Here is a 12918-nt window from a genome sequence, read left to right on the forward strand (position 1 = left end):
AATTCTATGGATGTTCTGTGGTTTTGAAGTGTTTTGTTTTATCTACGTTGCTCTAACTCTGTAAAGAGGGGTTGGTTGTTGGGTTTACTGTTATGTTTTTTTTTTCAGCTTACAACATTAAAATTAAAGTTGTAACATTTTAGAATTCATATTTGATATTGTGAAAGAAAATAATGACTTCATATATACGAAATTAAAATATAAACAGGAATAGATTCCACTTTGTGTAAATCCACTCAAACTTATTGCAGTTCATATTGTCTGTTATGTCATTCACATCTTGTACTTTCATTTACAGAAAATTCTTGATTTAAAGGCACAGTATTCCTGGCTTAATAATGTAAAAGGCAAATATGGATAGGCTTACATTTATAAAAAAATAAATATTTTGGTCCAAACATTATGCAAATCCATCAATTCTGACTTCAGTTATAGCCATTATAACGATTTCTGCTGATGTCACACCTCCCATCTTATCTCTCTTATACAATACAAATATAATAATTGTGGGTTAGGTCTAAAAGCTAAGGTCCATTGCAAATTTCGTTATAGGTCACAAAATGTAATTGGGGCTAGGGCTAACCCTAATCCTCAATCTTGTCAACAATCATGTGAGCTAACCCTATTTACATCTTGTGACCTATATGTATGAAGACATCTACAATGGGCATTAGCTTTTAGCCTTTACCATAATGATGCTGTGTTTTTAGTACTAGCCAATACATAGTTCATGGAGGTCTTTTTATACTCTGGTCTGCTAAATTACATAACAGCAACAGTCATTTCATTAAAATAGTGCATATTTTAACTTTATGAATTATGGTTTCTGCCAAATTGATTCTTTAATAAGTCAGTTTTGATTTTTTTTATGTTTTATAAAATTATATTCTTATACTTTATTGTAGATGGTTATGCATTTTCTCAGGAAGAACATGGTGTTGTTGGTCAGGTAAGATAATCTTGTATACATACCTATACTTTCTCGGCCAACACCGGGATCAAACCTGCGACCTCAAGACTAGAGAGCCAGTGTCTTACTCACTTAGCCACCATGGCTCCTGTCGCTGTGTTGTTCGTATACATGGATATCCACACTGCCAGTTACCTTTGATGCTATTTTGTGCTGTCGCAGCAGAGAACATTTGGAATGCAGTATTTGAACTAATAATCAAGATCTGGAACTATTAAAATTAGTCCCACTGTGCTTAAAGATAGATTATGGGGGATTAGATAAAGACCTGGCAGTTCTCACTATAATAGTTAAAACCTAGATACTGTAAAGGGAATTTGCTGAAAATTTCAGTCACATTGATCCACTCTGAAACGAGAATTTAGCGATTAAATTTTCGGGCTACCCTTGATCATCATTACTAAAGTCGGTACGATAAAAAACATAGTCTTGATTATCCATTTCATGATTTTATCTTGAATGAAAGTTGAGCAGCAAATCGGATCCTAATCCAGTAAATACATCGAGAGTTAATTATGGTCTGGATAAGTTGATTAATAGGCAGATTTAGCTCTTGCATAATGCATGGTTAATAGCCTTAGTAAAGGGTAAAGAAAAAAAAATATACAAAAAGAAAACAAAATAAAGAACTAATTTTCATTACCTAGACTACAAGGTAGTAATGATTTTGACATGAATTTTATTTTATTTTATTTTATTTTAGGCAAGATTTGTTCGTGCTTATGACACAACAAGAGGAAAACCAGAAGGCTTGTGAAACTTTGTTCACACCAAGCAGTCAGATTAGATTTAAACAATCTATTACATAAGTAATATTATGTACATCTGTATTTTTTAATGTGTAATTTATAATTGTTTTATTATCTTACACACAAGCTTGTAATATTCTTTGTCTTAATCAAAACTAAACAAACCCTTCATGTTATTTATCTTTTGCGTGTACATTTTAAGTGTTAAGATAGTTTTAGTGATTTACACCTAATTTCCTTTCAAATTATTGAAAGTTGATAAATTGTAACTTAAATTTCGTCAAATTCTTGTAAAGAATGACCAACCCCATCATGTCATGTATGATAGGCAGATTCTTTTTTGATCATCAGTCAAGCCATCAACAGAGAATCATTCATCTTCTGGTGAAAATGGTTATTTCTGATTTGGCAATGATCAACTGATGTTTCAAAGATAATCCACTGATCATGCTATTTATTGGGGTTAACAAAATCAAACTTGGTCTACCTCAGAATTTCTCATCCAAATCTAAGAAAAGGGTAGACTTCTTTGAGTCGGCATAATATTGAAATCATTGATTTACCTAATCATTTGAAAGAAGTTATTTAACCGAATATTTATAAAACTGCAATTGAGAAGTGTATTTAACACTGGATACTAAGTCATGTCCTAGTAAATATGTAGGCTTTATCCAATAGTATGACATATAATTATAGATGTGCTTTCTATGCTCCCACATTTTATTTGCTGTTGTGGGCATATGTCTTGTTGCCTAGCAACCTATCTTTGTTTGTTTTTTCTAAGGGATAAACTAAATAGAACTTTTCATATGGAATGTATGGTCACCTGTTTTGCAAAATGGCTATTAACTTTGGGACTTTGCAATTTGCATGTATGATATGCCACTAATTTGAAGTTGATTTATGAAATACTTAACTGAAATTCACAAATAATCTTAGAATTAATTACAATAGGTTGAATTTTATCCAGATAATAATTGTAGTCGAAGCAGGGGTATTATAGGCTGGAATTTATTTACATGTATTGTTGTAGTATATCAGAATATTTATATTTCTGTATAATCATCTGTTTGTTAAATTGTATTTATTTTGTTTTGCATTGTGGTGTCTCAACTGTAAATTATATCAATATGTGATTTAGTTTGATAAGTATTATATTGATTAGATGTGTTCAGTAAATATTAGTGTATATATAAAACATGCAATCTACGCAACAGCTTATGCTTAACTTTTAAAAGAATTTTCTGAGCATGCTGTATATTAGGCTTGATAAATGAATGACTATTCACTATTGATAGTATTTTTTAAGAATAGAGTTATGGATCATATGATTGTAGAATCTATTTTATGGCTGATAATTTATCACAAAAATTGTATTCAGAATTACTGTGATTTAAAATATAGCCATCACTAACAGTTTATAATTTCACTCAATAAGTCAATTTTCTTCATGTTTAAGATGAATATTATTGTTTTAAGGTGTTATTATCAGAAAGGAGTTTAGTAAAACACTTGGTTGCCAATAGACGGTTTACCAAATTTTATTTTTGTCGGTCACCAAATCTGGTGTGGTTTAGATAAATAAGTTCTTGTCTGCTGATAAATTATCATTTGCACTGAATCATGATTTAAATAGTAACAGGGAGCAACTCACACTGATCACCAGTAAATATTCGCTAGGCCGCTACAATCACTGATAGGGATGAAATCGTTGTGGATTAATGAGCTCATGATATTAACTTTTTTCTTTCTGCAAATTAAATTCTAAAACATTTCTTTGAAGTATTAGAAAAATAACAGTGTTTGAAGTATATCTAGATAGTGTAACCAGTTTACGCTACAACGTCTTATGTAAACAATGCATGCACCATGGAGCCAATGATTGATGCCTCATGATCTTACGTCACATGTTAAACTTATAAAGTTCAGTCATCTTATACAGATTATTAGAAGGCTTTCGTAATAGGTCTGTGAAACGAATTAAGAGTAACTAGGCTGTGAAAGAATAAAAACTTGAGTTATTACTTTTACATTTTTCTTCTTGAATTTCACTAATCCATTTCTCTGATTTGAGGTCTTCTAGAATAGATTTTGCGATTTTGTCAGCCTTTAAAATCAAAGCGCTTTGGATTTAGATAGATCATCTTTAGATCTGAATTTTTTCAGACAATAATTACTTTAGACACTCTTAATACTGCTTTTAATTCATGTAACAATGTATAATCCTTGAGTGACATTTAGCTATCTGGCAACACTTTAACAAAACACAGTTTTTTATGGGATACAATCATTAGGTTTATTCTAAAAGCACAATGTTTCAACAAGTATCCTCTTATTGTTAGTGACTGTTTCCCATAAAAACTGTGATCTGTTAACAATGTATAAGCTTACTATATAGTATATTACATACATCTTTCTTTCAGAAATTAGATTATTTATTTTTATTTCAATGTTATGTTATATAGGGACTTGTTCAATTGTATTAATACCTGATTATTAGAGATTTTTTTAAATTATATATTTTACTTAATTTAGTGTGATAGATCTAACATTCCATTTAGTTCTCCATTTAGTATTCTACTTTAATTAAAGTAACTGATCATCATTTGATCCACATTAATATGTACTCACATTGATTATTTAACTTTTAATTAAAAAAACAAAATCCAATTGTCAATGGTTTAATCTCACCATGCCTCACATTGTTGTTGTTAGTTGTATTTTACGTCCGCTTCCACCAAGGTGATATCGCAGACAAGCCATGCCTCACATTATTATTACTGTTCATCTAATTAACAGTTAACTATGTTAATGATTCAAATATAAGTTCATGGGTCATCAGTTAACAAGTATCTTAAATGTTATTCACTTATCTTGCATTCAAAATTTACACATGAATCAGTCAAATATATGATTAGAAACTCACCATCACTGTATAAGGATATTTATCACTCCAATTACAAACATATCTTTAAAAATTGCAAATGCTCAAGTTCGTGTACGATTTATTTACAGAAGAGTTGAACACCGAATAAGTGATCTAAGAATCGAACTGTTGACGGGAGTAAAACATGCTATTGAATATGCTTGTGGGTTTATGATTTGTGTTTATATATAAATTATATATAAGCGGACTATAGTTTTAATCCTTTTGTATTTGATAATCCCCGTGCTTGACTGCTCCTACATGAGAATTATAGCGGAGGGCATAACATGACCTCTTATCAACAGTAGATAATCTATCATCTTGCATTCAATGAGATTTAAAAAAAGACCCGCCAAAAGATTTCACCGATCATCATAGGTAACGATGGATTGTATTGACTATATAACGCCATAATTTTTAATTCATCTTTGTAAATACTGAATGGAATTGGATAGTGTATGGACTGACATTCCTTTCAGAGATTTAATCTTCACAATATTGTAGTTTGGAGGGGTTCAACAATGCATCATATGACGATCAGAGACTTTAATACATATTTATAAATTTTGTTTTTTCTTGGCTTTTTTTTTTTTTTTTTTAAAATTCCCCACATATTTTGCTCAATTTACCGGTAGTAGTTATTCCATCATTATTTCATTCATTGTTTATAACATAAGAGTTTTGTTTTCCTGAACACTAAAGATGAGAAATGCTAGTTTAATGCAGACACTTGACTTAGTAAAGCATTTTGTACTATTATTAAAGAAGTGTTGTGCATGAGGTAGGGTAAGCTTTCCTGAATACAAAGTGATTTTGTCATGTTTAAGATTGAATTGTTGCTCTTGCAGGGTATGCTTACTGTGTAGAACACCTGGTACCACTTCTGATTCAAAATTAGTATTTCACATAGCTGATAACTTTTGTTTCTTAAACTATACCAGCAGTACATGTGTTAATATACAGTAAGGACAATGAACTGTGGTAGTGCTAATGGTGAAACTGATACCATGCATCTAAGATTTTTGTTATAAATTGTAGTTTGTTGTAAGTTTACATGGCTGAATCTCATAAATAAAATCATCAGTGGTTCATGTCAACTTATTTTTTTAAGATAAATATGTTCACCAGAGTTTGAATGTATTACTACGCAGAGAAGCAGTGCTTTTAACTTATTTTAAGTCTAGTCATATCTATGTAAAAAATAAGTTGTTGTAATTTAGGTTTGACTGTATAATACATGTGCATGAATCTGTAGAACTTTTAGTCTAAATGATGCTTCAGAAGTTCATAATTTTGTTCTATTGTACTGACTACTGTTTCATTTCATCACTGAACTGTATCAAGGCTGTAAGATTATTCCTTAAACGTCTATGAATGCTTTCTTTTTTCTGCACTAGTTAGCTTCTGAGTTAACTATATAAAAAAAATTCATCAAGCTAAGACGACCAGAAAGCACTGGTGTCAGGCATGAGCAGAGCATGCTTATTCTTTCCTAGATATATGAATATGATACCATTTATCACACCCTATAAGGAGGAGGATGTCTTGTGTTTGCTTACACTTTTATTCACCTTTGACATTCACTTGGTGTATGTATTTTTTCTTTAAATTTGTATTACCTGTACTGTATGTGTGTACTTTCTATTTGACTAATCACCGCCTTCTATTATTTGTAATGTAAATATTTTTCTGTAATGGTCAAAAATACTCTTTGTTTTTGGTCCATAATCCATTTTTTTCTCATCTGCATGTACACGTAAATTGTCTTTTTTTTTTAATTTGATTTTTTCCCCATTTTTGAAATGTTTTTATCTGTTATATCAATTATGAAAATAAAATCAATCAAGTCAATCATTTGTAACTTTTAATTCACATTAGACAGTGTGTAGAAGAGAGAGAAAGAGGTCTGTCCAATCTCAAATTAATTAGTAAATGCATGAATCCTTATGGTCATTATCTTGAATGGTTGCCCCACTACCCATCCATTAAAACATTTTGGTGAAGTACCAGCCAGTCCGCTATTTTTAGTATATTACCAGCCAATGTTACTGTCCAGTTTTGTGCACATCAGTCCCAAGTGAATTGAATATAGTGTCACCGGACAACCAAAAATATTTCGCAGCTACACAAAAGTTTTTACTGGCAGTAGCAATAACTATTATTGATGTGTGAAGGAAATGTCATAGGGCTCTTCTTAAATTCTTTATTTTGTGCAATTCACTTTGTTGAATCTTATGAATGCTCCAACTACAAAAGTTATCATCTGGTCTGTATGAAATGGATATCAGTGTCATGCAAAAGTTCCCATTACCTACAAAAGAATAAATGTGACAACCCTTGTCGACTGCTCGGATGAATTAGCCGCATGTTTTGTTGTCTGGCAACCCATCTTTGGTCAAAGCAAGAACCCTGAACACTCAAAGATTTAACAACCCAATTATATCTGTTTGACTACTGGATCACGAAATGGAAGCAGGATTGTAAGTGTACATCAGTCAGGTCTTGCTACCTTTATCAACTGATTACTTCTGTTGAGCTGAGATTATCCTCTTAATAGAACAGTAAATGGACAATGATATTTCCGCACATTTTTCAGTCATTTTAAGTGGGGTAGAGGTATTTTGTTCCAATTGGACCAATGTCATGCCGTCGCCTACTCTTTATTTCAAATTGTCAATAGTTCTTTTATGCGCACACTAGACAGATTTTTGGCATGTCCGAATGATTAGACACTGTACCTCGATAGATCCACCTTCCTGCACAACGGACATGTGAAAACCACTCTTGAAAATAGGGGGGACTTTGTTGGCCAACACTGATCTCCTGGATAGTAAGCCAGGGTCTTACTGGGCTACCTCTTGTCTCTACGAATTCCAGTATTCCGACTACATGTACCAATTTGAATACAAGAACAGACCCCCCCCCCCTTTCATTTAAAAGACAGGACACACTTTCCTTGCCAACCCATTTAACGGGGAAAAAGGCTTTCAAAATACAAAATGTTCAACCCGTGTCCGGATTCTAACCTGAAACATCCTAATTGTAAACGAAATAAAAAGAAATTAACAGATCTTTCAGACCTTTTATTCTTCTAAGACATACAAAAAAATACATTTACTACAGTTATAATAGACATTCTAAAAAAAACAATTGTTAACATAAAACACGAGATAATATGTAGCACTTTCAATAATTTCTTTTAGTTTTATTTTTCTTTAAAAAACGTGGCAAGTAACACTGTAGCAATCCATTTTTAGGATGTCTTTGTTCAAAGGTCAAAGTTGAATCAAAATCAATTTGAAAACTTAAAATATACAGTAAGAAATAGTATACATGTTCCCAAGGAGTAAAGGTGGAAATTGAACCACTTTTAACTTTATACAATTTATCATTCAAAATAAAAACAAACATCTAACAAATGAAGAGCTGTAGAAATATAATTAACTTTTAAAATTTACTTGCATTTAAAATTAACCAAACAATGGCCAAGGTTATGATTCCATGATGGCTAAAAATTTGAATAACTTAAAAAATGATCAATGGAACATTGCAAATTACTGATAAAATTGGTTATTTTTAACAAACTTAAACAAATGAAATAAAAATCCAAGATGTAAAAAAAATAACCAACATTTTCACGAATTTCTAATGAATCAACAAAGTTTGTATAATATTTAAAATCTATATACAAAGCGACTTGAAATATTAGTCCTTTTTAAAAGACATCAGAATCTCATGTAAATAACTACATCAACAAAAACATGAATGAACGTCAGTTTTTTTTTTATGTGATTTGAGTGAAATAACATAACAGGGCATGATTGATGATAAGAATGGAGTTGGATTCAAGACCAGACATCAGCTATGAATTTTTTTCTATTTACATATATACAGTAGCATAACTTAAAACTAGTGAAGTTTTTCAAATTAATAAATCCACAAAGTACAAGTTTCTTCTTTTAAACATGTGGTATAAGTAGGTACCATAAATATGGAGATTTAATGGTCAATCATTTACTATTACAATCAGATCAAAATACTTCCATTTTGTTTTGGACTAAGAATAAAGGAAAACCAAGCTCAGTTACAATGCCTTTGATAGGCCATAACATTTCTGTCTAACCAGTGAAAAAGTACATTACAGAATGCTTGGTCTCTACTAACAGTAAAGGAAACCTTGTACTTTGTGTATGGGCGTCTCATGATAATAATTACAGTTATTCTTAACACTCATTGACAGTTCTGTATTTTCAAACCTCTTTTTCTTTTGCATATCTTGAAATCTGGTCATGAATTATTTACACAAAATGTCAACAAAACAAGAAAAGGAAACAAATACAGCATGAATGATGGTTAAGCTGATGTCTAGAATTTTGATCACATGAATTAAATGAGGTGGTCAAATTACAACATGACTAATTTACTCGTCATCTTCATCTTCTTCGTCATCATCATCTTCCTCTTCATCATCGTCGTCCTCCTCAACAACAACCTTCTCTTCTTTAGGAGGAGCGGGTCGGCTCTTCTTGGCAGGGGTAGCACCTCCTTTATAAATTTCCATCTCCTGTTAATAGAAAATGTTCATAAAAAAGGCTTAGCTATGAATAATATTTTTATCGGATATCAGAAGATATATTAAAGTAGCCAAGTCTAACTCAGTATCATCCACAGTCTTTGAAATTGCTAACACGACTTATTGGTCAATTTAAATCAACATTGATGTTATTATCTTAACCTGAAAAGATGGGCTTCTGGAATCCAAACAATGAAAATTTGAAACTTTTCACACAAATCCTGTGACGGCATGCTTTCAAGTGCCATTTGTAATATAGTGACTGGATGAACGAGGCTAAACATACCCCACAAGGGAAGACTACCCGAGTAGACTGGGATAACCAGACGCCAAAGGCCACTATTCAATTTGCACTCTGGTGCCGAACAGAACCGATTAGAAATTACAGTTAAAACAGAAACGATTGAATGTTAATCAGTTTATATACACTTATATGTTGCAACCCATTGTGTACATTTCTAGGTGCCAAATAATAGCAATTTAGCTCGTGGTTGCCTTCTTAAAGTCCATCATTGAACTTACCTTTTGATATCGGATCTTGTCTTTTTCTGTCATTTCTTCGTACTTTCGCTTTTCTTTAACGTGTTCCCATCTTTTACCTAATTCTTTTGCGACCTCACCAATAGTATAGTTAGGGTAGACAGCTTTAACCTTAGGTCTTTCTTCATTACAGAAGAAAAAGAAAGCAGACCTGAAAATAACCAAAAACATAACCATAAAAGAAATTGTTTTGATAGAACCAAACTGCTTCAACTTTATGCTAATAATTCTAGAAAGTTATCGGATTCTAGAAAGTTATCTCCCTTTAAGGCTTATTCTTGCAGATTACTTTGTAGTTGAATCATCTTGACTCATTTCGGATATTCAAATCAAGACAAGTTTACTCATTAACTGGAAATGGTGGAGTATAAACTTACAAGGCTCGCTTTGGTGCATTGGGATCTTTCTTTCCTCGTCGTTTTTTACCAGCTTCAGTTCCAGTTGGGGCATAGGTCTGCATTTCCTTTTCATATCTGACCTTATCTTTGGCCGCCATATCTTCAAACCTCAATTTTTCTTTGGGGGTCATTTCCTAAAATTACAGATAAGCTTAATTTACTATCAGAACTTTAATGTAAAATTATTGAATTTGATATTTACCAAGATTTTCATTTGAAGACTAAAACAAAAAATAAATTCACAAGTCAACATGATCAGACCGGAGTCGTAAATCATATCTTTAAAATTTGCTATCTGCAATTAAATTGGAAATAATAAAACTAAATACTTTGGTAAATAAACTATACTACATCATACCTTCCATTTTGAGGCACATTTCTTGGTGAATTCAACAAAGACAACTCCTTCTCCAGGATGTTTTTTCTTGTGCTCTTCACGGCAAGTCTGGACAAAAAAGGCATAAGATGACATACGCCCACGTGGCTTTCCAGAATCTCCTCGACGACCCATTATTAATTTTTTTTTCTATTACAAACTAAATGGAATTCTGAAAACAAAAGAAAAATAAATTACAAAATTGTGCATAGAAATCTAAATATGTATCATGAAAATATTTTTTAAAATTATTCCAAGGTCAATCAGAAGCAGTATTAAATTTATTTAAAACTGATATCAACTTTCCTAAATTTTGAAACTTCCATTTTTTTTTTGTCTACTTTGAACTTTTAAGTATTCTGAGCAAAGAAATCTAAATAAGTATTATGAATTATTTTTTTAATAATCCCACAGTCAATCAGAAGCGATATTCTTTTAAAATTGATATTAAATAATTTCCTAAATTTTGAAAATCTCATTTTTTGTCTAGTTTTATTTTGAAGTATTTTGATTGGACCCATTTGATAAACTATGATTTTGACATCTCTTGTTCACTGCAGTATAAATAGCCAGACCAGGTGTGGTAAAATATCAACCAATCAGAGCTTCAATATGAATTACTCAAGTAAAAGTAGTACAAAAACAGCCAGCAAAACATAATAACTGGACTTCCTCGAGATAAGAAAAGATTAAACACCAATAAATTCAAGTCTGTTTTAATTGCGAGGAAAAGAACAGTGGAACTAAATCTGACTATTTCATAGAAATGGACACAAAGAAGTATTTTAAAATAAAAAATTTCTTCAGAAAGATATTGCTTTTTAAATAGATTTGTTAGCACTAGGATCCATCCTAATCAAGACAAATTGAAAAAAAAAAAAAAAAAATCCTTAAAAATGTTCCTTATTATAAAGTCAAGACCTGGGTTTGATTTCTAATTTACAAAAAAAAAAAAAAAAATCCTTTGTTTTTAATTTGATGAAATTAAAACTGAGACCAAACGACAGAAAGAGAAGATGAATGGTCTATTTAAGAAAAAAAAAGTATAATAAATAAATTAACATATTTAAGAAGGCCATTATGCATACTCTAGGTAACAAAAAATATTAAATGCAAAGAAATTAGGTTAATCTGTCCATTGCATTGCATTAAGAATATCTATCTCTTTAAAATGCACTATACTAAGATACCCCCATTGCTATGCTTCATATGATCGCAACAGTCTGCGCAACAATTTACTAAAATTCTCAACGCCTGTCTAGCTACCGCCATTTGCCTTGAAATTAGAGCAGACACAAAAATCAAACAAAGGAAATAGACCCGATAATCTCAAAAGAACTTAATTTCACCGATGGAACCTAACAAAATCTGTTGACCATTGCTACTAATGTATTATCACTTCACTCCACTGTATTAGGTATACCCTTGTATTGGGAATATTCGCCATAAAGATATCGTTGAATCCACTATATATGAGCGCGCAATAGACATGGCTGCCGCAAGTCGACAAACAACTACCCCAAAAATCACCTTCTCAATGTCAAATTCCAATCCCATGAATGAAAGACCACTTAAAAATCACCTACCAAAAATTTGACTACGTAAAATTATCTTGACAAAAGTGTAGCTAAATGTTTGAACTTCGTTTTCGAGACACCTATACTTCACTATATGTTATAGTGTGACTGTGAAGCAAATGGTTTTCGCTATGTACTTTCAGACAGGGCAGCCTGTATGGCCGCACAGCTATGTACGACGTTATGACAAAGAGAGACGCCCGTCAAATCGACAAAACAATTTTCACGTAAAACGGACCTGGATAAAAATTGACCACGGGAAAATACATTATAAAACGTAAAATATTGTTGGATATCAAAAGTGTCCGTCATTTATTCTCTATGAAAAACAAATCAAATCGCAATCGTATGTTTGCTATGCCTCCATCATGGCTACACAGACATGGCGCTCATAGCATTTATATAGGGCAAGCTCTGAGATGCGAAAATGTAAAAAATACCGTTATCTGAACATTAACAAGTTGTGAAAACACTTGCAATGGCTGGATATTGTGGATATCTACTGCAGAAAAATATTTTTCTATCAAAAAGTAAATTGTAAAAGTTACTTACGACACGTTACTTACCCCTATTAGTCTGTATTGGAGCTGTAATAACGCTGTACACTATACCCACGCTACTTATTTTGCTGTACAGACACTGCTGTACTTAAGATTCTGAGCTGCTGATTGGCTGGATTTCAGATTAACCGCACATTTTGTCCAATGGCTGCGGACCAATGACTCATGACGTCATTTCATATTTAATGAGGTATACGGACAAATAAACATGGCTTTGTGCGATCACATGACGTCTTCCAACACAACGGT

The 12918-nt window shown here is 31.9% G+C and overlaps 2 protein-coding genes across 2 annotated transcripts in view; one reads left to right on the forward strand and one right to left on the reverse strand.

Annotated features, from left to right (window-relative positions):
* The window catches only part of LOC126829391 (probable phospholipid-transporting ATPase IA), a 54719-nt gene extending 48229 nt beyond the window's left edge, over window positions 1–6490 (forward strand). The window contains exons 40-41 of the mRNA XM_050559206.1: window positions 906–949; window positions 1674–6490. Coding sequence (XP_050415163.1) covers window positions 906–949; window positions 1674–1727 — 98 coding nt within the window. The 3' untranslated portion in view covers window positions 1728–6490. The remainder of the gene's footprint in view (window positions 1–905; window positions 950–1673) is intronic.
* A 1223-nt stretch (window positions 6491–7713) lies between these two features.
* LOC126829702 (high mobility group protein B2) lies at window positions 7714–12825 on the reverse strand. Its single transcript, XM_050559789.1, has 5 exons — window positions 12676–12825; window positions 10515–10704; window positions 10136–10290; window positions 9741–9909; window positions 7714–9209 (listed from the first exon to the last, which is right to left on the reverse strand). The coding sequence occupies exons 2-5, from the start codon at window positions 10665–10667 to the stop codon at window positions 9066–9068; spliced, it is 621 nt and encodes a 206-aa protein (XP_050415746.1). The 5' UTR covers window positions 10668–10704; window positions 12676–12825; the 3' UTR covers window positions 7714–9065.
* Window positions 12826–12918: the final 93 nt, after the last annotated feature.

The sequence above is a fragment of the Patella vulgata genome, chromosome 8 (assembly GCF_932274485.2).
Source record: "Patella vulgata chromosome 8, xgPatVulg1.2, whole genome shotgun sequence".
NCBI classification, from domain to species: domain Eukaryota; kingdom Metazoa; phylum Mollusca; class Gastropoda; family Patellidae; genus Patella; species Patella vulgata.

Bases quoted from the DNA above. Each gene is read 5' to 3' on its own strand.
- LOC126829702 (XM_050559789.1), bottom strand. From the start codon at position 10,667: ATGGGTCGTCGAGGAGATTCTGGAAAGCCACGTGGGCGTATGTCATCT. The intron at 9,910-10,135 runs GTAAGTTTATAC...GGTTATTTTCAG, and splicing joins AATGCACCAAAGCGAGCCTT to GTCTGCTTTCTTTTTCTTCT. The intron at 9,210-9,740 runs GTAAGTTCAATG...TTCTATTAACAG, and splicing joins ACAAGATCCGATATCAAAAG to GAGATGGAAATTTATAAAGG.